This window comes from Nannobrachium achirus (genome assembly GCF_963921795.1).
Source record: "Nannobrachium achirus genome assembly, chromosome: 13".
In the NCBI taxonomy this organism is placed as follows: Eukaryota; Metazoa; Chordata; class Actinopteri; order Myctophiformes; family Myctophidae; genus Nannobrachium; species Nannobrachium achirus.
This window is the reverse complement of record NC_137833.1, coordinates 45,710,176-45,737,363: the sequence shown is the minus strand read 5'-3', so window position 1 is coordinate 45,737,363 and position 27,188 is coordinate 45,710,176. Positions and strand designations below refer to the sequence as shown.

The window sequence follows — 27,188 nt, the reverse complement described above, 5'->3', positions numbered from 1 at the left end:
AACAATATCTTATTATGGTCATCACCGGTTGAGCGAGACTTCGACTCAACTTGGGGAGCAGCTAAAGAAACAACAGATGACTTGCACGGGAAAGGAAACCTGTAAGCCGTGTGATGAGAGCCTCACTTTAGGTGACTTCGATAAACCTTTCCAATGTAAACAGTGTGACAACAGTTTTAGTCTGTTATGCAATCTTAAGAGACACCAGCATGTCCACACAGGAGAAAATCCTTTCCTCTGTAAACATTGCGACAAGCGTTTCAGTCAGTTAGATAACCTGAAGATACATCAACGTATCCACACAGGGGAAAAACCTTTTGTCTGTAAACAATGTGACAAGAGTTTCAGTGGGTTAGGTGGCTTGAAGAGACATCACCGTGTCCACACAGGAGAAAAACCTTTCCCCTGTAAACAATGTGACAAGAGTTTCAGTCAGTCAGGTGACCTGAAGAGACATCAGCCATTCCACACAGGAGAAAAACCTTTCGTCTGTAAACAGTGTGACAAGAGTTTCAGTGACATAGTTAATCTTAAAAGACACCAGCGTATCCACACAGGAGAAAAACCTTTCGTCTGTAAACAGTGTGACAGGAGTTTCAGTGACATAGTTAATCTTAAAAGACACCAGCGTATCCACACAGGAGAAAAACCTTTCGTCTGTAAACACTGCAACAAGAGTTTCTGTCATTCAGGCGGCCTGAAGTCACATCAGCTTCTCCACACAGGAGAAAAACCTTTCCTCTGTAAACAATGTGACAAGAGTTTCAGTCAGTCAGGTGACCTGAAGACACACCAGCGTATCCACACAGGAGAAAAACCTTTTGTCTGTAAACAGTGTGACAAATGTTTCTGTCACTCAGGTAGCCTGAAGGTACACCAGCGTATCCACACAGGAGAAAAACCTTTCATCTGTAAACAATGTGGCAAGAGTTTCAGTAACATGAGTAATCTGAAGAGTCATCAGCGTATTCACACAGGAGAAAAACCTTTCGTCTGTAAACAATGTGGCAAGAGTTTCAGTCAGTTACGCAGTCTGAAGAAGCACCAGTGTATCCACACAGAGAGAAACCTTTCCGCTGTAAACAATGTGACAAGAGTTTAATTGATTTAGCTTGTCTGAAGAGACATCATTGTATCCACACCGGAGGAAAAAACATTCTACCGTAAACAGTGTGACAAAATCTTCATCGCTTAGTCAGTTAGTTGATCTGAAGTTTCAGTCTGTTAGGTGGTCTGAAGACCCTTCACCACACCCCACAGTAGAAAATGGCCCTCCTAAGACAGACTTTCGATTCAGCTCAAGCACAAGCAGTAATATAAATGGTAAGACAGAATTCATTTACAAGCAATAATAACTGTGTAGTTGTAAGAGGGCACCTGGTTCATCATTTCTTTGTCGCTCATTGACCAGTCCATTCTGTTTCTGAGCCCCGGCCCCAGAACAGTAAAACAAGCAAAGCCCTTCATTCTGAAGCAGTCACTCACTGCAGATACAGTACCTTTTATACTCTCCCACCTCGTACACGAACACTAGACACGTCATTGAACCAAGTTGTATGGTAAAGATATTGTCCCTATGAGACCCTGGCCAATGCTCCAAGATTCATATACCTCAACGTTAGGTATGTGAAACAGAGGGATGTTTTCTGAGATATCTGCAAATCAATTAACCCTCTACCATATAACTCTACACAACATATTCATATTTTAACATGCTATGTTGAATATACTTGTGTAGTAACTATTTCATGCCAACCTGGCCGTACAGAGAACCCTAGTATTTCCACGTTTTTCAATCAAACTGCATTTTTATACAAACAAGAAACCCAGTTTGAAATGAAACCTTTGACTTAGAAAAAAAAACATCTTGTGGAATGTGTAGCTTATTTTGCTGCAATGTGATGCTGGTAGTTGCAACAGGACAGGTTCTCCTACAATCAATAACATTCCATGTTGGAATGTTGATATGTCGTCTTTGATACGATGGACAATGCAGACCAAAAACAAACAAAAAAGCGTCTTTTAATTGATACATCTCCCATGTAATCACACAGAATGTGAGGCATCAACAGAAAAACAAAGTTATTGCAGTTTGTAGTTTGTTCCAGTGTTGTATACAGACTACAGTAGGTTTGAGAGAAGGCAAAAAAATAGATAAACCCTGCTAACTACTGTAACTTAATCAAACCAGCGTATACAAATGTTGTCAGAGGGAATAGATGTACACAACCTAAACCAACTTCACCTCTATTGACTCCACAGCAGTACAGCTAGTAATGTCAAATAACATGAGGTCAAGTCTTAATACGTGTCTTGTTAAACATCCTTCAAGTTTGTCTGGGATTCAACATATTCCACAACAGTCATTTTGAGATGCATCAGACCACCGACCCACATTTGATACATTCCATGCCTAGTCCAGTCTACTGTAAAATCCTACGTTTATTGTAACTTTGACAATGTACAAATGGAACCAAATGGACCCAAAAGTGTCACAAGCACTCAAGGCACTCAAGGCGTGCACGCACACGCACACACACGCGCGCGCACACACACACACACACACACACACACACACACACACACACACACACACACACACACACACACACACACACTTGAAATAAAAATGGTAGATGCAACGTGTTGTGAGCTTAGAGATATGCTATTTTCACTATTTCTTAACGTTTGTAACTTACAAAAAAATATTCACCCAGGACCCACTGTTTGGGAAACAGTGTGTGGCTGTACTCTGTACTGTTGTATTCAGACAGTCTGTAGCTGGTACAGCTTGGCTCCTCTCTTCAACAGGTGGTTTAGTGTGTGTGTGTGTGTGTGTGTGTGTGTGTGTGTGTGTGTGTGTGTGTGTGTGTGTGTGTGTGTGTGTGTGCGCGCGTGCGCGTGTTCAGACAGTCTGTAGCTGGTACAACTTGGCCCCTCTCTTCAGCAGGAAACCCTGCTCATTCAGAGAACACACCAGCCCTTCAAAATCCATCACCTGAAACACAAACACAAAGCCACAAAAACACTCAATAACCAACAGATTAATACCTTCAAACTCACACAATAAAAAAAAAGCATTTCACTGTTTTACTGATACCTGTATGTTCAGTTTCTCGGCCACTGATCGGAGTTGCTGCAAGTCAAACAGCTTTTGATTGGTCCTCTGGGCGTGTGAATGCAGTGCGTTGACCAATCGCTTGGCAACACTCCGCTGACTCATGCCCGAGCCCAACTGAGAACGCTGGAAATCCAGGCCTCCCAATCCGTCCGAGTAGGTATCAGCTAGGCTACAACATGAAAAAAAAAAGAGAAAAAAAAAACGTGAGTAGGTATATTGACCATATTCACACAGTGGCCATCTTGCCATTAAGACAATGAATTGCCACCCTAGTTGCCACCCTATGTATTGTAGGTACAGTTTTCAATGCAAATTTCAAACATGGCCGCCAGGTGAATATGGTCAATTGTAGGAGTTGAGACATTACATTTAGTTCGACTCAGTTCCACAGACAAATATTGTGAAAATATCAGATGTTTAATTATTATTTTTGCCTCTTTCTTATATAATTTGACAATTTGGCCAATGTTTGACCTGAAAGGTCCTTAAAGTGTCACATCATCTGAGGACCCCCAAAAATCATGTGTGGTTGAACCACTGGTGTAACTCACTGACTGCTTGCTTGGACTGTTTACTGTTTATTATACACTTGTGTTTATTGTGATTATAAAAGAAAAGGATATTTCTATTTCAGATCTAGAACCCATTTACAACCCATTTTTGGTTGCACACGCTAGACTGCTGTTGTGATTTTGCACGCGCACAGCTCCCCCTGGGATTTAGGACATCCTGTGCTTTTGGAGCATGATCCACATCGATCCAGTGTGCAGACCTTACTTCTTTTTATGGATTCCGACCTCAGCCCGGCACCCGGTTTTTAGTGGGTGGATGCGTGAGCTTTATTGTTCTTTTCTATTCAAAGATGGTACCATTTTGTCTATTAGGTCTGTGTCTCAGAGGAGGGCAGTGGACAGAAACCTGCTATACCAGTGACATTGGTAGGCAGTTTGGGTAATTTCAAACAATATATATATATATATATGGTGCTATTTTATAATGAGCATTAGTGAGGACCAATTATATCAAGACACTGAGCAAGTTGTTAAACTAGACCTAGAATTGCCAATACAATGCAAGATAATACAACAAAATGTAAGTACTGTACATGTTGAAAAAGGGAAAAACTTTCTACCAAGATTGTTAGATGAATAGAACCATAGAGGTAGAGATAATAAGAGAGAGAGATGGATGGACTCCATCCATCCATCTCATACTGTACACACAGAAATACTCACACTAGGTCTTTGTGACATGACTTGCTATTAATTACCTGTGTTTCATGATCTCCACCACATCTTCTGCATCACTCTTGGAGGCGCTTTCTCTCAGTTCCAACCTGGCTCTGGCCTACACGTGCGCACACACACACACACACACACACACACACACACACACACACACACACGCACACACACGCTTCACCATCGTCACCAGTGCATTTGGCGGTCACTCGTATAGTCGCATGACTTGTATAACTGTCCTGCTTCTTGGTCCTTGTGGGTCACCTTCCTTCAGGTGGCCTCTATGCCCACATGAAGGCGGAAAATAGCCTGATCTACAAGCTCAACACTATGTATGGTACATTAGGAGTCCACTTGTACAGTGGTTCTCAAACCACTGTCAAGGACCCCCATAACACTTAAATGTGTACCAATGGAACCAAATGGACCCACCTGTAAAGGTCATTTAGGTCTATCTCTCTATGTGTTTATCTACTCATTTTGTATGTCCATGTCATGCCAGCATGACGATGACCCCTGCTCCCGTTACCTCGGTCAGTCTGATCAGAGACTCCAGCTGGCGTGTGGTGATGGGCGTGGCGTCTGCAGACTGGGCCTGGGACCTGAGCGTCAGGTAGAACTCCTGCAGCGTCTGCGCCGCCTCCACAGAGAGGCGCGGGTGCACGTACTGGCGAGCGTAGCTGACGTACTTCCGCAGCAGGCACGCGGGAATCGGGTCCACGGCCTCAGTGGCAGAGATCTGCAAAAATAAAACACGCCATCTAGGGTTACTTACTTCTTGGCAATTATTTTGAACAATATATATGGTGGTTCTCTAACTGGGGTTCCGGGGGACCCCCAGGTGGTCCTTGAGGAGTCACGGGACAGTAACTCCAAGAGTGCACAAATGGAACCCGGTTCCACTTGGTTCCATTTGTACACTCTCAAGAGTTAGGATTTTATAATATAATATGTCCCTGAGATCGAAAATTGTTTCAATTGGGGGGCCATGGCCTAATTCATATCAAACTGGGAGTCTTGAAATGAAAAGGTTTGAGAACCACTGTGGTAGAGTATGTTACTCTACCATACATAGACTTATATAGTAGGGGTGGACATCTCTAGGTTCCAGTCTTCTTGATGTTCGATTTCGATTCAGAGAGCTACAATTTGATTATAAATCAATTACCATTGCATCACGATGCATCTAGATTCCAACACATAATTTATTTCCCCCTCGCTGTGTGACTAATAAACTAAGTGCTTACTAATGGTCCATAATGAAAACAGATGAATTTACTTCCATTATATTGTATTACACAACAAACAAACAAAAACATTAAGCAGCTTTCATTAAAAAAAACAAAGAAAATCTAATTCTGTACCAACATACAAAACAAAATTATAAAAAAAGAAAAAAAACAATGTTTGACATTTGTGAATTGATTTATAATCGTCTATATCCGCATCGCGATTAATCTATGAAACGGTTTTATTTTCCACCCCTAGTATGTAGTGTACAGTACATTGAACAGTACTTTATACAGTTTAACTAATACATGTGCAGTGGATGGAGGACATGCTCTCTTCCATTGAGACAGTTTAGATCCAGTGGTCAGATAGGACACCTACTGGTTGAAAAGATGTACTGCATTTCTGTCTTAGCTATAGAAATCAGAAACCTGAGTAAAACATAAAATGTTACAGATTACAGCTTCAGCATACTTCATCGCAGGAAAAGAGACAATCTACAAGCACACAACAGACCTTGTAGCTCGTCTATTTTCTGCTAATTTAGCGTTTTAAGAATAGAAGGCGTGTAAGGTTACGACATTTCAAACCTGCAGACGTTCAGACAAGGGCGCGTCCGAGGCCTCCAACAGCACGGAGGTCTCCGATTGGCTGACGCCGGCCCTGGTCACCACGGCGCTGCTGCAGACTCCGCCTCCTCTCCCCGTCCTGGCCGCCATGACGTGCTCCGACAGCCGGCGGTCATGTGACTCCTCTGGGACGTCCAATAGGAGGAAGACGATGTCGAAGCGGGAGAGGAGAGCCGAGCCCATTCTAGAGGATAGTGAATAGAAGAAGATCCAACACCAGCGTAGAGCGTACACAAACTCACTTCCATACATAAATTTACTAACTAGTAAGATGCCTCAGAGTGACAAGTCGCGCCACAGTGATGTGGACATCAGGCATGTGGACATCAGGGATCTCCATATATGGGCATAAAATGGATAAGGGATTTGTTCCCCTGGCATCACAGATGTAGGGATGTGGACATCAGGGATCTCCATATATGAGCAAGGGATTTGTTCCCCTGGCATCACAGGGATCTCCATATCTCCATATATGGGCATAAAAGGGATTTCGAGCGACTGCCTCCGCTGAGCAGCCGTGGTGGCAAGCCGTGGTGGCAAGCCGTGGTGGAATGGGTACAACGTGAACCAAAACGGGCACTCCCTCAGCCTGTCATAGCGATAGAAGAGTGGGGTTTTGACTCACTTAACTAACTACTTACTTTAGATTTTCCGAGACGGTCTTGGCTCTGTTGTAGTGTCCTCCGGTGGGGTTGGCGGCAGCAATCACCGAGGTCCTGGCAGGCAGAGACGACACGATCCCAGCCTTGGCCAGACTCACCGACTGCTGCTCCATGGCTTCTAGCAGAGCCTGCTGCTGCTGCCCCAGCTTATCAAACTCATCAATGCAGCACAGACCTGCACACACCAGAGAGAGAGAGAGAGAGAGTGAGAAGGGTACAGATCAAGTATATCGTCTATGTCGGGTGGAAACCTCATAATATCCAAAACTGACCTTTCAGGATTTAAAAACAGCAAAGCAGATCTACAAGCTCAAAAGGTGTCAAAGTGAGCGAATAGTGAGCGTTACAACAGCCCCCTGGAGCGAGAAGCGGAATTTTCCCAGCCACTCCGCTCATGTGTTCTGGTTATGAGCTTGTCGATCTGCTATTTCAGCTAAAGCTTTCCCCACAATAAGTGGTTAAAAATGTGCTGTCAGCAAGTCACCTTAAACAGCATAGTGTAACACTAGACACACTGATGATGTTGTGTCACATTACAGAATGCTGGCCTGCTATGAATGTAAAAGCCCACACAGGGGAAGCATTGTGTTCGCTTTGCTTAAAAATTAAAAAAGCAATCCAGCATAATGATGTATCTTGTTTGCGGCAATGTTGCGGGATATTCTGTATAAAGGGGCTACATGCTACACACACGGACATTGACACGAACACACACACACACACACACACACACACACACACACACACACACACACACACACACACACACACACACACACACACACACACACACACACACACACACACACAACACAACACAACACAACACACACACACACACACACACACACACACACACACACACACACACACACACACACACACACACACACACACACACTTGCAGTGTCCATTGTTCCTACCTTGGTCAGCCAGTACCAAGGCTCCAGCCTCCAAAGCATAATCCCCCGACCCTGGATCTCTGGATAAACTCACAGTGAGTCCTACACACACAGAAACACACTGTTAGTGCCACACACAGACACACATTTCCTCACACACATTCTTCATTATATGAAAGTAACAGTTATGGACATTTACATTTTACTTCAGGTCATGTTTATGTCACATTAAGATAATAAATAAATAGTAATAATAACGTAATAATATACATTTATATTAAAGACAGACCACTCTAACCTAACGCGGACCAGTTTGTGTAGGCAGATGGGCGGGCGCGGCGAATCTCTCCGCGAGTCTCTGGCCAATAGCATGTGTTCTCCTCCCCCCACCCCCCTCTGCTCCTCTGCTCAGCGCAGAGAACGCTGCTGCGTCATGACGTCAACACATTCGGTGCGACGCTCTCTGCACTCTGACTGGTTAGGGAAATTCTACACTTCCTTCAACAGTAATTATAACGCGATCGCCCAGGCTTCTTTTTCTTCCGATCGCCAAAAGAAGCCTGGGTTTCCGAGGCTAAAGACAGACAGACTCTCTACGGCAATTGACTTTTTACAAAGCAGATTTTTACAAGTGTTTTAAAAAGCACTAATTGATCATCGTAATTTCCAAACCTTATGATATTGGTATAGAATAATACTGTCAGCATATACCATGCAATTATCTGATGGAAATATTATTACAACATAGTGTAACTGCATTTACCTGATGTGGTGGTGCTGTTTCCACACACATAGATTCCTCTGGGAGCCACATTGCATACTGCCTATGCACACACACAGAACATAGAATATACTGAGGATGGGCAACAGATATTTTACATAAAGTGAAAACTGTGCCTAACTTTCTCATGAATTCTCATGAACAATACATAATTATGTACATTTTGGAAATCAGTGTTTGAGCATCTAGTAAATGCAATGTCAGGAGTAGAATAAAATCCACCCTGGTGAACTCCCCCAAGTTCCAAAAAGGATATACAGCTGCTCTTTCAGCAGTTATGGACAACTGGTCTAATATTTGAAGTCATTTCCATATAATTTTGTTTTAAAAAGCGCTGATATTGTTGTCTAGATATGGACTACAACATATACTACATCTCATATAAAAACTAAATAAACGTAGTTATCCCTTATCTGTAGCCCTAACTTTTTGTTTGGATTGTTTCCCGGAGCAGAGTTTCAAAAGCAGGACATAATGGGTGTCTCTTCCAATAATGGATCAAATACTATAGGCACAGCTGCTACTAATTATGTGTTTGTAGCGTGTCTTCATGCATGTTCAACCCATTAAGACCTGGAATTACAGTATTTTATTCTTTAGCTATTGAAAAATAGCAGATATACAAGCTCACAGCTGCGAGGTTGTAGATCTGCTATTTTTGAAAAGTCACAAAAAAGAGAGAAAAGAAAAGTAAGCATAAAATAACATGTAATAATGCATTCCCGGACTTAAATGGGCTAGGGTCTATTCAGTGTGTTACCTGTAACATCTGACTCTTTCCCAGGCCTGGGTCTCCCACCACCAGGATGTGAGGGTCTGCTCTGACAGAGACGCCACTCCTCTCCATCTGCTTCTGTCTGCCTCCAAACAAGGCCAACGCTAGGCCTGCTTTCACCAGCTTAAAACACGCACATACGCACGCACAAAACCAAGTTGAGGCTTTGACAAGATAGATAAAACTGTCCGTTGAGTGACAAAATGTGATGAATTATCAATTCTGTGAAAGTACTATGGAGAAAGTATACATTGAACTATGGTTATCATGTTTAAAGGAGAAAACATTTTCCAAAAAGAATAACGCCAGTACTATCCACCCACTAATTTTAAAATCATAAACCTATAGAAGGAGGAGGATGGATCGCACACAGTGGCAAGAGTTGTTTTTTTCTTTATTGTTGCATTTGCATGAGAAACAAACGTTTCGGCTGTAAGCCTTCTTCAGTGTATCTGATACACTGAAGAAGGCTTACAGCCGAAACGTTTGTTTCTCATGCAAATGCAACAATAAAGAAAAAAACAACTCTTGCCACTGTGTGCGATCCATCCTCCTCCTTCTACATGTTGATTTAAAGGGATACCGCACCAGCAGAGTCAGAGCGCGGTGGTAACCAAAAAGTAAAATCATAAACCTAATCATCACATCTGTACTGAATCTGAAGGTGTATTCTTAAATAATCTCAAGCCTATTAATACAAAAAACAAATTACCAGATGTCCATAGATTGCAGGGCACAGAGAGCTGAAATAGTTGAAACAGAAAAAAGAATGTTTAGTTAAATTAACACGTTTTGTTTTAACTCATACTGTGCCGATCCCGAACTAGTTCGGCTTTATTTCAATCCAATACAATTTTTTTTTTATTAATTCACTTACCCCGAGCTGCTTGTAGAGTCGTGGGTGGTCCTGGCTCGCTAGCCGCTAGCCAGTTAGCCATTCTACTCTGTCCGACGATATATTCCATTAAAAATGGTTTAAAATACATTTTTGAGCTCCCCAATGTTCACCCGATGTTCGGCGCCGCTTCCGATGAGTACACGAGTGTGCCGATCCCGAAGTAGTCCGGCTTTTTTTAATTACATGAATAAAATGATAAGAGGCCTTGCTAGCTTTTCTAGCTACTAGCCGAAAGCTAGCAACCTCCCGGCCGGCCGTCATTTGCGAACGAAATCGCCAATCTCCGCCTAATCCAATGAAAGACCAATCTTTGAAGGCTTATATCTCTGGATTGTGTCTTTAGGGAAGCGGCGCGAGGTTTATTTACGGCGAAATCGCCCAAAAATGATCTTTTAGATGACAAAATGGGAATAGCCATTCTGTTAGCATTATCATCCGGGACATTTCCATGACGTGCATGAACGTGCACACGTGAGGTCCTGGAAGGTGAGGTCCTGGAAGCTAAAGCGCTCGCCTATGAGAGATGCGCTGGTATTCTATGGCCCCTAGAGGGCGCTGGCACTCAATGAGTTAACAACAGTCTTAGCATTATCATAAAGCTTCCTTTTCTAATAATGATCAGTTAACTCATTACAATTTAATCTAACCATAAACGTTAGATAATATGTCATTATTATTAGTTAAAAAATCCAGTTGATACTTCTCATGATCTAAAAATGTTATGTGTACACCTTTGACAGGTTACACAAAGTTTCACATTATAAAATCAACACCTATGTCAGTGGTTCTCAAAGTGGGGTCCAGGGACACCCAAGGGATCCTTGAGAGTGTTCCATGTGGTCCCAAGCTAAATCACGTGTAGAGTTAGGAACCAAATGGAACCTTACGGGTGTGTAACTCTGATTGTGTACAAATGTAACAAAATGGACCAGTAAGTGGTTCCCATGGTGACAGTAAGTGGTTCCCATGGACCAGTAAGTACAAAAGCATCAAAAGTAGCAGATCTGCAAGCTCAAAACGTGTCGCTTTACGCCACGCTTCGAGCTTGCAGATCTGCTACTTGTGTTGCTTTTGTGTGACGCTTTAGTATGATCAAGTAGGGCGTTAATTTACTAAGAAAATACAAAAAAGTTTGAATAATATGGAGTTACTGTCCGACAGCAACGATATTATGGTGCTATGATACGGTAGCAACAGGTGTCTTACTGTACTACAAGCCTCAGCAGGTCAGGCTGGGCCTGGATCTCCTGGATGGCGTACAGCTCCTTCAAACTAAACTCCTCCCCTCCGGCATGGCCTCCAAACGACCCCGAAGCACTGTCGCACGACTCCCCCTTTCCTCCTGCAGCCGACCGAGGACCTAGAGATTTCAATAACGACGGGGATATTAAACCAAGCACACAATACTCACAACTAAAATAATAGTTTAGCACACAATTAAAAGCAAACTTTGAGCCATGTTTGAACATAAAATACCATTGTTCTGATATGAGGCGATCATACATAGACAAACTGTATGGATATACACATAATATGTGGGTTTACCTTTCCATGATGCACACACTGTACAAAAATGTATAAGCTCGCGGCACAAAGTGACCAAATTCTTCAAAGTGTGAGAGCTACTGACTTAGAGGGCATGTGTTGAATCGGCCTCACGTCTTAATGGGTTTAAGAAACATTGTACCTGCTGCTACGTTATGAACACACCTGCATATGATGGCAATGTTCTAAACACCATGTACAGTATCTATATACCTGCTTTCACATACTGCATCTGCCATGCCATCTGCATGTACAGTATAAATCTTTATTTGTTCTATTTATCCTGTTTTCTACCTCCTTCCCCCTGCCCCCTGACAGAGTCCTCTCTCAACAAAACAATGGAACTGCAAAAAAGTTCCAGAATTTCACTGACTGCTTTACCCCTGTAAACCAGTAATGTGACAAATAAAACAGATTCAGATTCTTAGTGTGGGAAAAACTGCCATATGTGGTTTCTGGTGTACCTCCATGCTGACAAAACCGAGTCATTCCGCAAATTCCCTTTAATGTCCAACTTCATTAAAGCAACCTAAGCAACCATAAAAAAATATTGAAAGCTGAGGATTTATTGACAGACAGACGATGAGAAGAGGTCTCTGAGAGGACAGGAGAGGGAGACTATATAAGAGAAAAGGAACACACACCTTTACTGTTGCTGACTGAGTTGGCTTCGATGTAGAGGAGGAACATACACTGGTCCTTCTTTCCCCTGGAGCTGCCTGTCCACACAGCACACACACTATATATTAAATCAGTGCTTTCAAACTTTACTACACCTTAATTCACTGTTTCCCAAACACGGACACATTTTTATGGGTCCCATCATTTTTGATTTCCTACATTTTCAATTATTATTATTTCTAAACAAAGATCTTTCCCAAAAAGGCTTAAAGGGATATTCCACTTTCAAAAAAACTTTTAGGTCTAATCAGGCTTGTATGAACACCCTGAACAGTTTTTAATTTGCTTCATTCAGTATTTAGATATTTGATGTAAATGTTACCAGCTCCAACACGCCCAGGCCCTCTCCACATACACACCCATTGTAACTTCAAACTCCATTTTAACCATGATAGATTCATTAAAAACACACATTATTTTTTCTGGTGACTCATAATACCCTCCTAATACGTGAGCAGACCGTGTTTTTTCAATAACCTTTTTCTTTTATTTTTAATAATTCTTTGGGAAAATGGAAAACATTAAATACAATAATATTTTATTGAAAATAAATGAAAAAAGTTATTGAAAAAACACGGTCTGCTCACGTATTAGGAGGGTATTATGAGTCACCAGAAAAAATAATGTGTGTTTTTAATGAATCTATCATGGTTAAAATGGAGTTTGAAGTTACAATGGGTGTGCATGTTGGAGCTGGTAACATTTACATCAAATATCTAAATACTGAATGAAGCAAATTAAAAACTGTTCAGGGTGTTCATACAAGCCTGATTAGACCATACAATGACCAAAAGTTTTTTGAAAGTGTAATATCCCTTTAAGTTTTTCATTAATTCAAAACAAAATGCAATGATTTTTTTCCCCCAATAATTTCTTAAAGAAATCAAAGATTTTTTTTCCATAAATTGGAAAACTACTAAATGTTTAATAAGTAGTGAAAATAGCCGATCTACAAGCTCACACTCACGCCGCCTTGTGAGCTTGTAGATCTGCTGTTTTCACTAGTTTGTGTCCCGGGCAAACGTTGAATTTCTCTTTTGGGTCACCGTCTAAAAAGTTTGGGAACCACTGCGCTTAATTCATGTATATTTAGCCGCTGGCTCCCATCACAGCGCATCACAAATGCGACCTTGGGGGTCCTGACCGACAGTTTGAGAACCTCTGTGCAAGAGGGTGAGGTGGGGTCTGGAGAGGCGACAGCGTATAGACATGTACCGTCGTTGGTGACTCTCACTATCCCCGTCACCGTCACCGTGTCACCGGGGACACAGCTGTCACACAGGTCGGACGTCAGGTGACACTCCACGGTGCGCGGGATTCGTCCAGCCTCCCTCCGCTCTCCACCAATCAGCTCCTGCACCCTGTGTGGGCATGGAAGGTAGAATTACACAACGGGTAGACAGAGAGACATATAGTATAGTATGAAACTGTGCGTGTGTGTGTGTGTGTGTGTGTGTGTGCGCGTGTGCGTGCGTGCGTGCGTGCGTGCGTGCGTGGATAAACGCAATAACATCTCACACCTGAAAGGCCTAGTCCTAATCTGCTATTTGTGAAACAGCGCGAAAGTGAAACAGCGTGAAAGCGCGGTGTTTCCTAAACAACAAGCAAAATGTGTAAAATAATTATGTTTTGGTAGCCATACAGCCAGGCAGCCAGTTGAAGAAATCACAGGTTGAGTCTTTGCTTTTATAAAATACCAAGATATCATTATGGATTTTCTGGAAGATTGGACATGTATTCTATCGCTAGCTTGACCACTTCAAATACTCTATTGACACGTTGTAAGCTTGTAGATAGCCTAGTTTCGATTCCATAGAAGTCATGCTGACTATAAAGAATCCAAATGACTGAAATCAGTCGTAGCGATAGAGAACTTTAATCCATGTGTGTGTGTGTGTGTGTGTGTGTGTGTGTAGTGTGTGTGCGTGCGTGTGTGTGTGTGTGTGGTGTGCACACCTACTTGATGGTCTGCCAGTCGACAGTGTGTGTGAGAGGGGAACTTCTATTGGGAATGAAGGAACGGCTGCGACACTCATGCCCGAGACACTAGCAGCACGCACACACACACACACACACACACACACACACACACACACACACACACACACACACACACACACACACACACACACACACACACACACACACACACACACACACACACACACACACACACACACACACACACACACACACACGTTAAAATAAATCCAGCATGCATTCAATCCTCTGTCAACTACACTGCATGCAGTAGTGTAAGTACACATGTGTGATACTTTATACTTCTATGAAACTACAGCACATCTCAGTGTGTGTGTGTGTGTGTGTGTGTGTGTGTGTGTGTGTGTGTGTGTGTGTGTGTGTGTGCACCTTGGTGGGCAGTGTGTATCTGCCATGTGGGAGTGTGACGGCCTGTGTGTGTGAGCAGCCTTGGCACCTGAAGGCCAGGCGGGCACACAGAGGTCTGATGTTGCTCACTCTGACCACGGTGCCCCTCACGCACACGAAGCGGCCGAACACGCTGGCACGCAGCGTCCGCAGGGCCGTCAGCGGCTCGTAGTTATACAGCCTGGAGAGAGAGAGAAAGAGAGAGAGAGAGAGAGAGAGAGAGAGAGAGAGAGAGAGAGAAATAGAAAGAGAGAGAGAGACACCTAGAGCATTGGTTCTGAAACTTTTTCATATCAAGGACCCCCAAAATGATATGTCTTTGGCCGCAGACCAGAAGATTTATTTTGTAAAATGTTAAAGATAATACATTTTGGACAGAAAATGATATCGTCTCCTCTCCTCATAGGTCCAAAACAGTTACTTTTCAGGATTCAAATTCCAAAACTGCAAGTATTAAACGACGAGTAGCAGCAGATCTACAAGCTCGAAACGTGGCATGTAGATATGTTACTTTCGATGCTTTCGTGTGACGCTGTTGTATGATCAAAGTAGGGGCATTAATTTACGAACAAACAAAAAAAGTTAGAATATGAACACATGAGGTTTCTGCCCAACAGCAACAATATAATAACATGGTCAAAATAGGGAGGCGGGCCAGGAAGAGGTTAATTGGTGTGCATGGGTAGGTTTTTTTTTTTCACCTGGCACTGACGTGAGGTATGCTGATGATGGGCGTGGCTCCAGGTAGCTCCTCCTCCCCTTGCAGCTCTGCAGCCTGTTTCTCAAGGTCTGACGTCAACACCTGAGAAAACACACACACACACACACACACACACACACACACACACACACACACACACACACACACACACACACACACACACACACACACACACACACACACACACGCACATTAATTTATTTGGATCTGTACATGAAGTGCAACATAATAAATCCAAACAATGGTCAGAAGAATGTTATACTTATGATCAAACCAGATGAAACTGGGTGAACAATAAGATAACAGTTATATCTTACACCGATAATAACACGCTCTACCAAAGGCTGATATTTTATGAGTTTGGATGTGAAACGTAGAGATCAAATTAGAGTTCTCAGCCTCTGGCCTTCCCCGTAGGGCCCAGTTAGGGCCGGGCCTTAATTTTCAGGCCCGAGGCTCGGCCCGACCCTAACAAGTTTCATCATTTTAAGCCCGAAGCCCTAAAAAGCCAGAGTGAAGGAAAATAAATGAATTAAAAAAACGCCTCCAGGTGGCGCCACGCCGCCACCGCGGTGACGGTACCATGTGTTATTATAGCGGGGTAGTAGGCTGAGAGACTGAGAGAGATTAGCCTACCTTTCCACTTTTGGTTCAGCAATGTTAGCAAAAAAAAGTTTAATTCTTAATCCTCCTCATCTTGTTCACACCCTGCAACGCATATCTGTCTGCATGTGCCGCAGGTCTGCCGTGTCGCTCAACTCAGTCGATCGTCTCTTTCTCTCCTCCTCCGTTTTGGAGTCTGACCTGTTGTTAACCCCACTATGCATCAAAGCTGGCTGCCGCTGTCTGATTTATGGCCCTGGCTTGGATAAGAAGCACTGATCTGCAAGTTGTAAACATGTCCGATCGTGATGCAAAGCAGACTTCAGTAGGTTTGTAGATTCAATGGTATTTTGGTGCGCAACACCAGCCTGCTATTAAGTATATATCAGCAGCCTGCTGCCAGCATCGCACTGTCTCTGACTGACCACAGTAGCAACACAATTCTCCACTCTGTCTCTCACTCTGCTTGTCTGCTGCCGATGGTGCGCTAGAGGTCACATAGTAAACAAGCGAGTGAAACACCAGTCAGCGCCATGTTCTTTATTAACAATTTCTCTGCCATTTTAAACATAGCTGTAGTAAGCAGCTGCCAAATTGTCCTTACCTTTTAGCGTGGGCACGCGCACGCATCGTGCACAATCTGTGCGCGACTCATCTAGTAGACGTGTAGACTCGGTGACAAGCTTTCGAATACAAAAAACCCCATTGAAAAAGACATATCCGTTGCCACGCTGTATTCCTTCTTATCCGCCAGTGTTTACATGAAAAAACATTGAAAAAAAGCCAGGCATGCGCTATGGTAACACGTGGACACGTTCGCGCACAAAACGCACGATATGTGCGGGGATCATAATCCAGGCGTGTAGAGACTGGATCAAAGTTTCCAAACGCAAAAATCCGATTGAAAAACGAGCGTTCCATCGCCGAGTAGCTTCCACTTCTGTTACACAGTAAACCAATGGAGGCGGGACTATGGCCCAGGCTCAGACTGGATACGGAAAGCTGGATCCGGTCCAGACCGGAAATGACCGGATACAGTTAGGGGGGCGGGCCTAAAGAGCCAGAATCAGCGAAAATCTGCGCTAATACTTTTAATCCTTTCATAATGATTAAAGCTAATTAAACTTTACGGGCTCTACGGGCATGGCAGCGCGGTACAGCGGGAAATCTACGGTTTCTACGGGGATCGCGAGGTATGAGTTAAATATGAAGAAAAAAATGTTTTTTTTTGTTTCTTTTTTCACAGAACCCGAGGCTCGGCTCGACTAATTAGCATACATTTTGAGCCCGGCTCGGCCCGAATACGTTGGGTCGGGTCGGGCTCGGGCAGAGTTTGAGAACTCCAGATCAAATAGGCTGACAATTTCAATTAATTAACAATATCTGGGGTATTTGGAATATCCTACAACATATAAACTGTACATCTGTGTTACTTATTATATAGTGTGTGTGCGTGTGTGCATACTTGGTTAACAGCCAGTCCCAGACAGTTGAGGATGTTGTCTGGCTGCTCATTCAACTGTTTGGCCAGTTCTGGTAGCGCGTCACACACCAACTTGTTCTGTGTCAGGTCCTGGAAATCCACCAGCACACTGCCCTGACGCTCTATCTCATCCTGACACGCACGCACGCACGCACGCACGCACGCACGCACGCACGCACGCACGCACGCACGCACGCACGCACGCACGCACGCACGCACGCACGCACGCACGCACGCACACACACACACACACACACACACACACACACACACACACACACACACACACACACACACACACACACACACACACACACACACACACACACACACACACACACACACACACACACACACACACACACACACACACACACACACACACAGTATGTTATTTATTTATAATACAGTGTTAATACAATATAACAAGTACATGTGCAGTGGTTGGAAGTGGTCTCAATACTCTTCCATTAAGAAATGTTGGTCCAGAATCATGGCGGCTAGCAGATCAAGCAGTTAGTCATACATACCAACAGACAGACAGTAATACAGATAGGTAGGCAGACAGACGAAAAACTGTTGAGAGACACACCTTGTCATAAAGGTGAATCTTGGAGGTGAAATATTTTTCAAAGACTTTGATCTTCTCCACACATGGTGCGCTCTCAATGAAGCCTGCACAGAAACAAAACCAAACACATCATCATCATCATCCCTCGTTTTGATTTCTGACCCAACCTATAAATCACTTTTTTAGGTTTTAGCGTAAATACTGTAATGCCAGTGTCAACAGTGTCACAGAAAAAGTAGCAGAGAAAGTGTCGCGTGAGAGCTTAAATGCCCAAAATAGGGACATCAGGTTGAAAGTGTTTAAGACGTAGAAATAATGATGGATGGATTTTCATACAGATGAAGGAAACAATTGTTATGCAAAAATAATTATGATGAGCCCTAAATAATTCAGACTGTCTCCGACCACCAAACCTTTCGTCAGAAAGGTCGGACGGAACTCTCCGACGAAAGGTTTGGTTGTCAGAGACAGTATGGACAGACCTTTAAGTTAAGGCAATCAAAATACAGCCCTTAATCTTGAAAGAGCATTTTATATAATCATTTTACTAGTAGTTTAGTGGAGTGGATTGCTGCCAAACTAAGTTTTGTTGTTTTAATATGCAAGGACGACAAAGCATCTAAACTAAATCTGATCAACCATAGTGATGCAGAAGACAACAGCCACTCACAAACAGGTCTACAGTACCTTCAGTAAAGTAGAGGGCCCATCCTTTATAGGGACACAGCCGGTCTAGTGTGGACTGGCACACACCTAGAAGAAGAGGGTGACAGAGAAGGAGCCCAGGCAGAAGATTAACTTGTGACAGTTGTGTAATATCAGGCATTGACACTAAGGCTGCCCACCTGCTCCCGGCAGGTAAATAAAACTTTCGGGCAGGTGAAGTTTGCTTTCAGGTTGCCCTACCGGGCAAGTGCTCATTTGAGAGGAGACGCAACCGTCTATAAACATGATACGAGATATCTGTCTAAACACTTGAACGTGGCCAGCAAGCTGTCTTCTGGTCTGTGGAATGTAAAATAAGAGCACTGTTGACCTATAATGTGCTGTTTTTACTGTTGCTTAAAAATATTAAATAACAAGTGTGAAACCATAGACATATTCAATCATAGCTATGTAGGTATTTGGTATTTGGATTTGGAGGTATTGAGGTATGACATTTTTTATCGCACGGCCCCAGAAAGTAAAGAAAAAATATATAATTTTTAATTTTTAAATCGTACCTATCATTTTATAATGGACGATTTACTTTTCGGGCAAGTGGGCATGACCTTTGGGCAAGTAGAACATGACCTGTACTTGCCCGACGGGCAAGTGCCTCTGATACCTTAGTGTCAACTGTCAACAGCTGAATATCATGTAATATCGTACAATTCAATGGAACTGGATTTACATGGATTTAAGACCTTAGCCCTATTTCATAATTTGGCTATTAGAAAAGAGCCAATCTGCTGCAAGCTCACAATAGACCGGCTAGTTTCAAATTCTACTGACTGGGTCAAATTTATTTTCCGATCTAGAAATGTACTAGGGGAATATAGAGCTATTCAACACAGCAAGGGCGAGCTCTATCACTTCAGTCAGGAACACTCACGTCAAAGTAGATTGAACCATTAATTGCAACAAATTGGAAGTGGCTAATGTCAGACTCAAGCTCCAGCACTGAGTCTGAAATCAGGCTAGGATAAGACAGCACTTGTGCCATATTACAACATTACGACAATATATTAATTCCCAGACCATATCTATTCTCATATCGCAATATCAATTTATATTTTAGGCATTTAGCAGACACTCTTAATCCAGAGCGACTTACAATAAGCACTGGGTAATACATAAATACAATAAGCAAGGTAATAAGCAAGATAATACATCAATACTTCAACAATTGATATATTGCCCAGCCCAAGCAAGAACTGTGGGAAGACTGAACTCACCTCGCTGGCTGCTTAAATATTGACCACCACCACCACCTCCTCTCCCTCCTCCTCCTCCTCCTCCTCCTGCTCCTCCACCTCTCCACGGTCTACTCCTCCCTCCTCTCCACTCACTCCCTCTCCCTCCACCTCCTCCTCCTCTCCATCCTCCTCCTCCTCCACCTCCTCCTCTCCATCCTGCTCCAGAGCCTCCCCTCCACCCTCCTCTTCCACCGCCATTCCTCCATCCTCCGCTCGAACCCCTCCACGTCGTCGAGCCTCTCCTGGACGGCTCTCCTCCGCTCATCTTGAGCCTGAGAGGAGAAAGCAGAGAGCCAGGGATGCAGAAAGGGAGGAACAACAGAGGGGGAGGATGACAGGAGAGAAGGGGAAAAGGGAAAAAGGGAAAGAGTTTTTGATTTACAACAGCCTGCTCAACCATCTTCGCCATATTGTCATCTCAACCTATGAGCTGGCTCCACGCTGAACTGTCATAATTGTGGGCTCGCCTATAAGGCGAGCACACTTTAGATATTGTACAGGTTTATTTATCTATCAGGCAGGCGGTCAGTAGACGGGAACTTCGGTTCCTTTCTACTCCTACATACTTAGTGAGAAAATGAAAATAAAAACATCAATGTGTTCAGTTTACAGTGGCGAAGTGTGCTATTATTTTCTATAGCAATCGGCCAAATGGTGGCGCTGTAGGAAGCCTTCGAAAGTGCGAACTTTGAACAGGTATAGCTCATGCTGTGTTTGAGGTACAGGCATGAAACCTGTATATTACACTTATGCGTCTCCTCATGCCGAACAACTTTTACCCTCTAACTTTTGACCTCTGACCTTTAGGTCTCCCACAATTCGGAATAATATGAAAAACAGTAAAAATCTATCTCCTCCTGGGTTTTTTTCGTTACGCGCACGAAACTTTTTTCACATGAACTTTGGACCAATACGGTCAAACTAGTCCCGGCGGATTTCTTTTAAAGTGAAATATATTTTTTTAATAATTCAATCAATATTGCGGTTTTATGCAAATTATTCTTCGGCCTCTAAATCATACATGCAAAGTTACACGTTCATGGCATTTGGCAAAGATGTGGAGGGTTAGTCAAAGTATCACTGAAACCAATTTTATTCCAATCGGCCAAAGGGGGGCGCTATACGAAGCGTCTGAAAATTCAAACTTCAAACGGGCATAAGTCATGACTCGTTTCGTTTGAAGACATGCAACTTGTTACACGCGTGCTTTGACTCGAGCGGAAGACATCTATGTCGTTGTTAAGTAAGTTGTTAAGTAAGATTTTCCGCCATTTTGAGCAGTTTGTAAAACGCGTAAACCCGCTTATATTCTGGAATTTTCGCTCCACGTGCACAAAACTTTTTTTACGTGAACTTTGGACCGATATCTAAAGATCTGTCAGATCGGATTTCTTTAAAATTGAAACATGCTTTTTTAAATAAATTCAATGAATATTGCAGTTTTATGCAAATTATTCTTCTGCCTCTAAATCATACATGCAAAGTAACATGTTCATGGCATTTGGCAAAGATGTAGAGTGTTAGTCCAAATATCACTAAAACCAATCTTACCCCAATTGGCCAAAGGGGGGCGCTATATCATTTTGAGCAGTTTGTGAAACGCTTAAACCAGTTAGGATTTTTTTAGCAATTTGCATGAAACATTCTACACACAATCTAAGGACCTTTATCTAATATGCCTATGAAGTGCACACACACAAAACAAAAAAAAAATAATAATAAATATAGCTGCAAGCAGCGATAAAGTGGCCAAAGCCAAAAACACCTCAAATCATGAACACAGCCTGCAATGTGTGTGAAATCTTGCAAGCACATCCCCAATAGGTCAAGGAACAGATACCACCCTTCTTACATTGGCCTGTTATAGCGCCACCAGCGGGTCGACTTTTGCACAACACATTTTTGGAACAAAATGGACCAATCTTTGACGTCAGTAACGTCAAAGAGAGCACTGCCTGTGATCTTGACATTTTGTACTTTTATAGCCATTGTTTTCTGGCTTGAAGCGAGCCCACAATTGTTTCGAAGGAACAATATTTTCTAGTTGTCATCTATTATTGTTATAACAATTGTGTCATATTTGTGTAAGCACCCATTAGATAAGAACACAGTACTATATCTGGCTGTCCATGTCTTATTTCTTGCTATCTTATCTGATTTTCCAAATCATTCCCATTCCCAAACATTTTCTTCTTGCTATTTGAAGTATTTTATTTAAGACACTGCAGAAATATATATGTCACAATTATAAAGGTTTAATGTTTAGAATAGGTTAAGTTAAGCTACACATAACACAACAGAAGCAAATCAAGTAATCAAACCCACCCCCAACTTTACCAGCTGAGCTCAAACATTAAAGTGATGAACACAATGCATTCATTATTACAATCCATTGTGTGTGAAATGGGCCGTTCTGTTTCTGTGTACTGTACATGGTGTCTATTAAGAGGTAAATGTATTTGTTCTGGTTCCCCCATAATTACATTATAGTAATACTTTTGTACGTTTCTCAAAAAGAGACATGTTGACTACAGGACGTATGCTTTTAAAAGAGAATGTCCACTGTGTGGTATTACTATTTTATAACTATAATCACTGTACATGTTTCGTAATTCAATCATGCAAACTGTTCGTTCGCGTCTTGTATTGCAAAGTCAGACTCACCAAATGACAGCAGAAACGCACAGCTGTTGTGTGTTGGTTTATGTGTTCGTAACTACAGTAAACACGGTGATAAACTGCGAGATCTGATATCTGACTTCAGCTGCAATTGTAAACAAACTTCCCTCCAACGTCGCAGGGATATGACGTGGCGGCGTCCTATTGGTTACGCAAGCACGTTGCCTTGCTTCCCTTCCAAAAACAAAACAAGCACTACAACACTTCCTTTTACTCTAACCTCGAGTGATTCGGCCATAGGATTCGGCCCTTACAAGCTTTATTAATTGGTAAGTACGTGTTTGGAGAAATATTACAATTTATATTAACATCATTATATAGTCCCTATAGCAGTTGAAGGCCAATGTGGTACTGTAAACAAACATTTCGACCAGGTTCTTTTATAAGAAGTGCTATATGTAGGAATTCTCTTTCTGTCTGGAAGGTTAAGCTAACTTTAGCTTAGATACATATTTGCAGAAAATGCTCAGTTATCATTGGGTGTGTTAGATTTAGCCACTCTTTGATCAGTTTGCTGAATTAAAAGTGTTCTGAGATAAATATTTGTTTTAAAGTGATCCCTGACTAATAGGACAAATATGCCTTAATACATTATAATTGTCCTCTATAACTACAATGTAAAATTAAAAACACCTGAATTATTTTATTTCTTCTAGAAATAGCTAATCTTTCACTCAATAGGGGAATGCCCGTCGCAAGTTGATGATGTCTTAAATGTCAAGTGTGATCTATCCCTATGGAATTTATGGCATGCATGTGAAAATAAAAACAAACGTAATACTTCCTATGGTTAATATGAGCATCAAATCAATATTTCAAATGTGTGTGTTTTGTTTTTTTGCACATGCATGCCATAAAAATGACACATGACATTTATTGTGGGCTCGCCTATAAGGCGAGCACACTTTAGATATTGTCATTGTGGGCTCGCCTATAGGCGAGCACACTTTAGTTATTAAGTGTGCCTATGCATAGCATGGGGACACTTCTTGTTCTCGCTCATATTTATTTAAGTCAGTCTTTCTTTCTGTCCATACTTTTCCCCAAAGTTTGGCACGCTACTCCTCCCACAGTTTTTGCACCACACACTCGCGCCATACGTCAAATCGACCGGCTTACTCGGGAATCGTGTGCTATTACTTTTCTAAGAGAAAAGTTGTATCGTTTAATTGATATTAATTTATTAGTGAATTAATTTTCCCCATTGACTTATAATGGGAATCGCAAAAACTCACATTCAATTATTTTTCTCTCGCAAACCATAGGGGCTACAGTTTCAAGACTTGGAGAGGAGGTTCATAATGATTTCAAGGATTAAATAAAAAATAATAGTGTAATTTGGCCTCATGGTGGCGCTATAACAGCCCACTTTACGTTTTGGCCCGTAACTCTTGAACCGTAGGTCGGACAATTAAAATTATTTTTTCCCTGGATTCCTTGGGTCGAGACGCATCTCCCCATATAGGCCACGCCCATTTGCGCCAGGCTAGATTTTCCGCCATCTTGAATTTTCTCCAAAACACACTTTTTGCTCCTTTTCCTACATATTTTCTTCAAATGTCTTAAAAAGCGGTACACATGATCTAAGAAGCCATGCGATAAACATAGTCAAAGGATATTTCGATAGTCCATACCGTTTGTTCGTAACGCGCTTCCAAAGTTAGCGGGAGGGGCACGTTTCGCAAACAATAGCCATAAATCACAAACAATAGGTCGAGTCAACACTGAATTTCAACCACAGGTCGGGGGTGGCATACTCAACGAATCCCCAAAGGCATTTCCACTTCGACCCCTAGGGGGCGTCACAAACGCGCAAAACGTAACCGTTTCGTGCCAAAACGCGTTTTTCAGGGGGACCGACCCTCTCAAAAAGAAACACAGACGACTCTGCGGACGGTCTCACGGTCCAAACCGCTGCACGAAGTCGCGCATTTAGCGAGCTGCAGGCACACTTGTCAAAATTGACTCTGTCAATTCTAGTTGTCATTATTTCTATACTATACTATACTATACTATACTAGAGCAAGTTCTCCTTCAAACTTCGGTTTCCTATAACTCCTACATACGTAGTGAGAAAATGAAAATAAAAACATCAATGTGTTCAGTTTACTGTGGCGAAGTGTGCTATTACTTTTTACAGCAATCGGCCAAATGGTGGCGCTGTAGGAAGCCTTCGAAAGTGCGATCTTTGAACAGGTATAGCTCATGCTGTGTTATACATACAGCCATGACCATGAGACCTGTATACACTTATGCGTCTCCTCATGCCGAACAACTTTTACCCTCTAACTTTTGACCTCTGACCTTTAGGTCTCCCACAATTCTGAATAATATGAAAAACAGTAAAAATCTATCTCCTCCTGGGTTTTTTTCGTTACGCGCACGAAACCTTTTTCACATGAACTTTGGACCAATACGGTCAAACTGTCTGGTCGGATTTCTTTTAAAGTGAAATATAAATTTTTAATAATTCAATCAATATTGCGGTTTTATGCAAATTATTCTTCGGCCTCTAAATCATACATGCAAAGTTACACGTTCATGGCATTTGGCAAAGATGTGGAGGGTTAGTCAAAGTATCACTGAAACCAATTTTATTCCAATCGGCCAAAGGGGGGCGCTATACGAAGCGTTTGAAAATTCAAACTTCAAACGGGCATAAGTCATGACTCGTTTCGTTTGAAGACATGCAACTTGTTACACGCGTGCTTTGACTCGAGCGGAAGACATCTGTGTCGTTGTTAAGTAAGCTCCGCCCTTCGATTTTCCGCCATTTTGAGCAGTTTGTAAAACGCGTAAACCCGCTTTTATTCTGGAATTTTCGCTCCACGTGCACAAAACTTTTTTTACGTGAACTTTGGACCGATATCTAAAGATCTGTCGGATCGGATTTCTTTAAAATTGAAACATGCTTTTTTAAATAAATTCAATGAATATTGCAGTTTTATGCAAATTATTCTTCTGCCTCTAAATCATACATGCAAAGTAACATGTTCATGGCATTTGGCAAAGATGTAGAGTGTTAGTCCAAATATCACTAAAACCAATCTTACCCCAATTGGCCAAAGGGGGGCGCTATATCATTTTGAGCAGTTTGTGAAACGCTTAAACCCGTTAGGATTTTTTTTGCAATTTGCATGAAACATTCTACACACAATCTAAGGACCTTTATCTAATATGCCTATGAAGTGCATACACACAAAAAAAAATAAAAATAATAATGAATATAGCTGCAAGCAGCGATAAAGTGGCCAAAGCCAAAAACACCTCAAATCATGAACACAGCCTGCAATGTGCGTGAAATCTTGCAAGCACATTCCCAATAGGTCAAGGAACAGATACCACCCTTCTTACATTGGCCTGTTATAGCGCCACCAGCGGGTCAACTTTTCCACAACACATTTTTGGAACAATATGGACCGATCTTTGACGTCGGTAACGTCAAAGAGAGCACTGCCTGCGATCTTGACATTTTGTACTTTTATAGCGATTGTTTTCTGGCTTGAAGCGAGCCCACAATTGTTTCGAAGGAACAATATTTTCTAGTTATTTATCTATCAGGCAGGCAATCAACAGTAGACGGGATTTCGGTTCCTTTCTACTCCTACATACTTAGTGAGAAAATGAAAATAAAAACATCAATGTGTTCAGTTTACAGTGGCGAAGTGTGCTATTATTTTCTATAGCAATCGGCCAAATGGTGGCGCTGTAGGAAGCCTTCGAAAGTGCGATCTTTGAACAGGTATAGCTCATGCTGTGTTTGAGTTACAGTCATGAAACCTGTATACACGTATGCGTCTCCTCATGCCGAACAACTTTTACCCTCTAACTTTTGACCTCTGACCTTTAGGTCTCCCACAATTCGGAATTATATGAAAAACAGTAAAAATCTATCTCCTCCTGGGATTTTCGCGTCAAGTGCACGAAACTTTTTTCACATGAACTTTGGACCAATACGGTCAAACTGTCTGGTTGGATTTCTTTTAAAGTGAAATATAATTTTTTAATAATTCATTATATATTGCGGTTTTATGCAAATTATTCTTCGGCCTCTAAATCATACATGCAAAGTTACACGTTCATGGCATTTGGCAAAGATGTGGAGGGTTAGTCAAAGTATCACTGAAACCAATTTTATTCCAATCGGCCAAAGGGGGGCGCTATACGAAGCGTCTGAAAATTCAAACTTCAAACGGGCATAAGTCATGACTCGTTTCGTTTGAAGACATGCAACTTGTTACACGCGTGCTTTGACTCAAGCGGAAGACATCTGTGTCGTTGTTAAGTAAGCTCCGCCCTTTGATTTTCCGCCACTTTGAG

General features: G+C 42.2%; 2 protein-coding genes across 2 annotated transcripts in view; one reads left to right on the top strand and one right to left on the bottom strand.

Annotated features, from left to right (window-relative positions):
• Positions 1–2,116: 2,116 nt before the first annotated feature.
• mcm8 (minichromosome maintenance 8 homologous recombination repair factor) lies at positions 2,117–19,565 on the bottom strand. Its single transcript, XM_080740140.1, has 19 exons — positions 18,919–19,565; positions 18,253–18,335; positions 17,643–17,792; positions 15,555–15,655; positions 14,836–15,034; positions 14,426–14,511; positions 13,681–13,826; positions 12,429–12,503; positions 11,446–11,599; positions 10,054–10,084; positions 9,327–9,464; positions 8,549–8,609; positions 7,807–7,887; positions 6,863–7,058; positions 6,183–6,405; positions 4,892–5,101; positions 4,392–4,468; positions 3,101–3,290; positions 2,117–2,998 (listed from the first exon to the last, which is right to left on the bottom strand). The coding sequence occupies exons 1-19, from the start codon at positions 19,055–19,057 to the stop codon at positions 2,906–2,908; spliced, it is 2,433 nt and encodes an 810-aa protein (XP_080596266.1). The 5' UTR covers positions 19,058–19,565; the 3' UTR covers positions 2,117–2,905.
• A 3,518-nt stretch (positions 19,566–23,083) lies between these two features.
• LOC308297364 (uncharacterized protein) overlaps positions 23,084–27,188 on the top strand; it is a gene marked incomplete at its 3' end in the record, with an annotated part of 34,811 nt that continues 30,706 nt past the window's right edge. Inside the window, exon 1 of the mRNA XM_080740776.1 lies at positions 23,084–23,137. The remainder of the gene's footprint in view (positions 23,138–27,188) is intronic.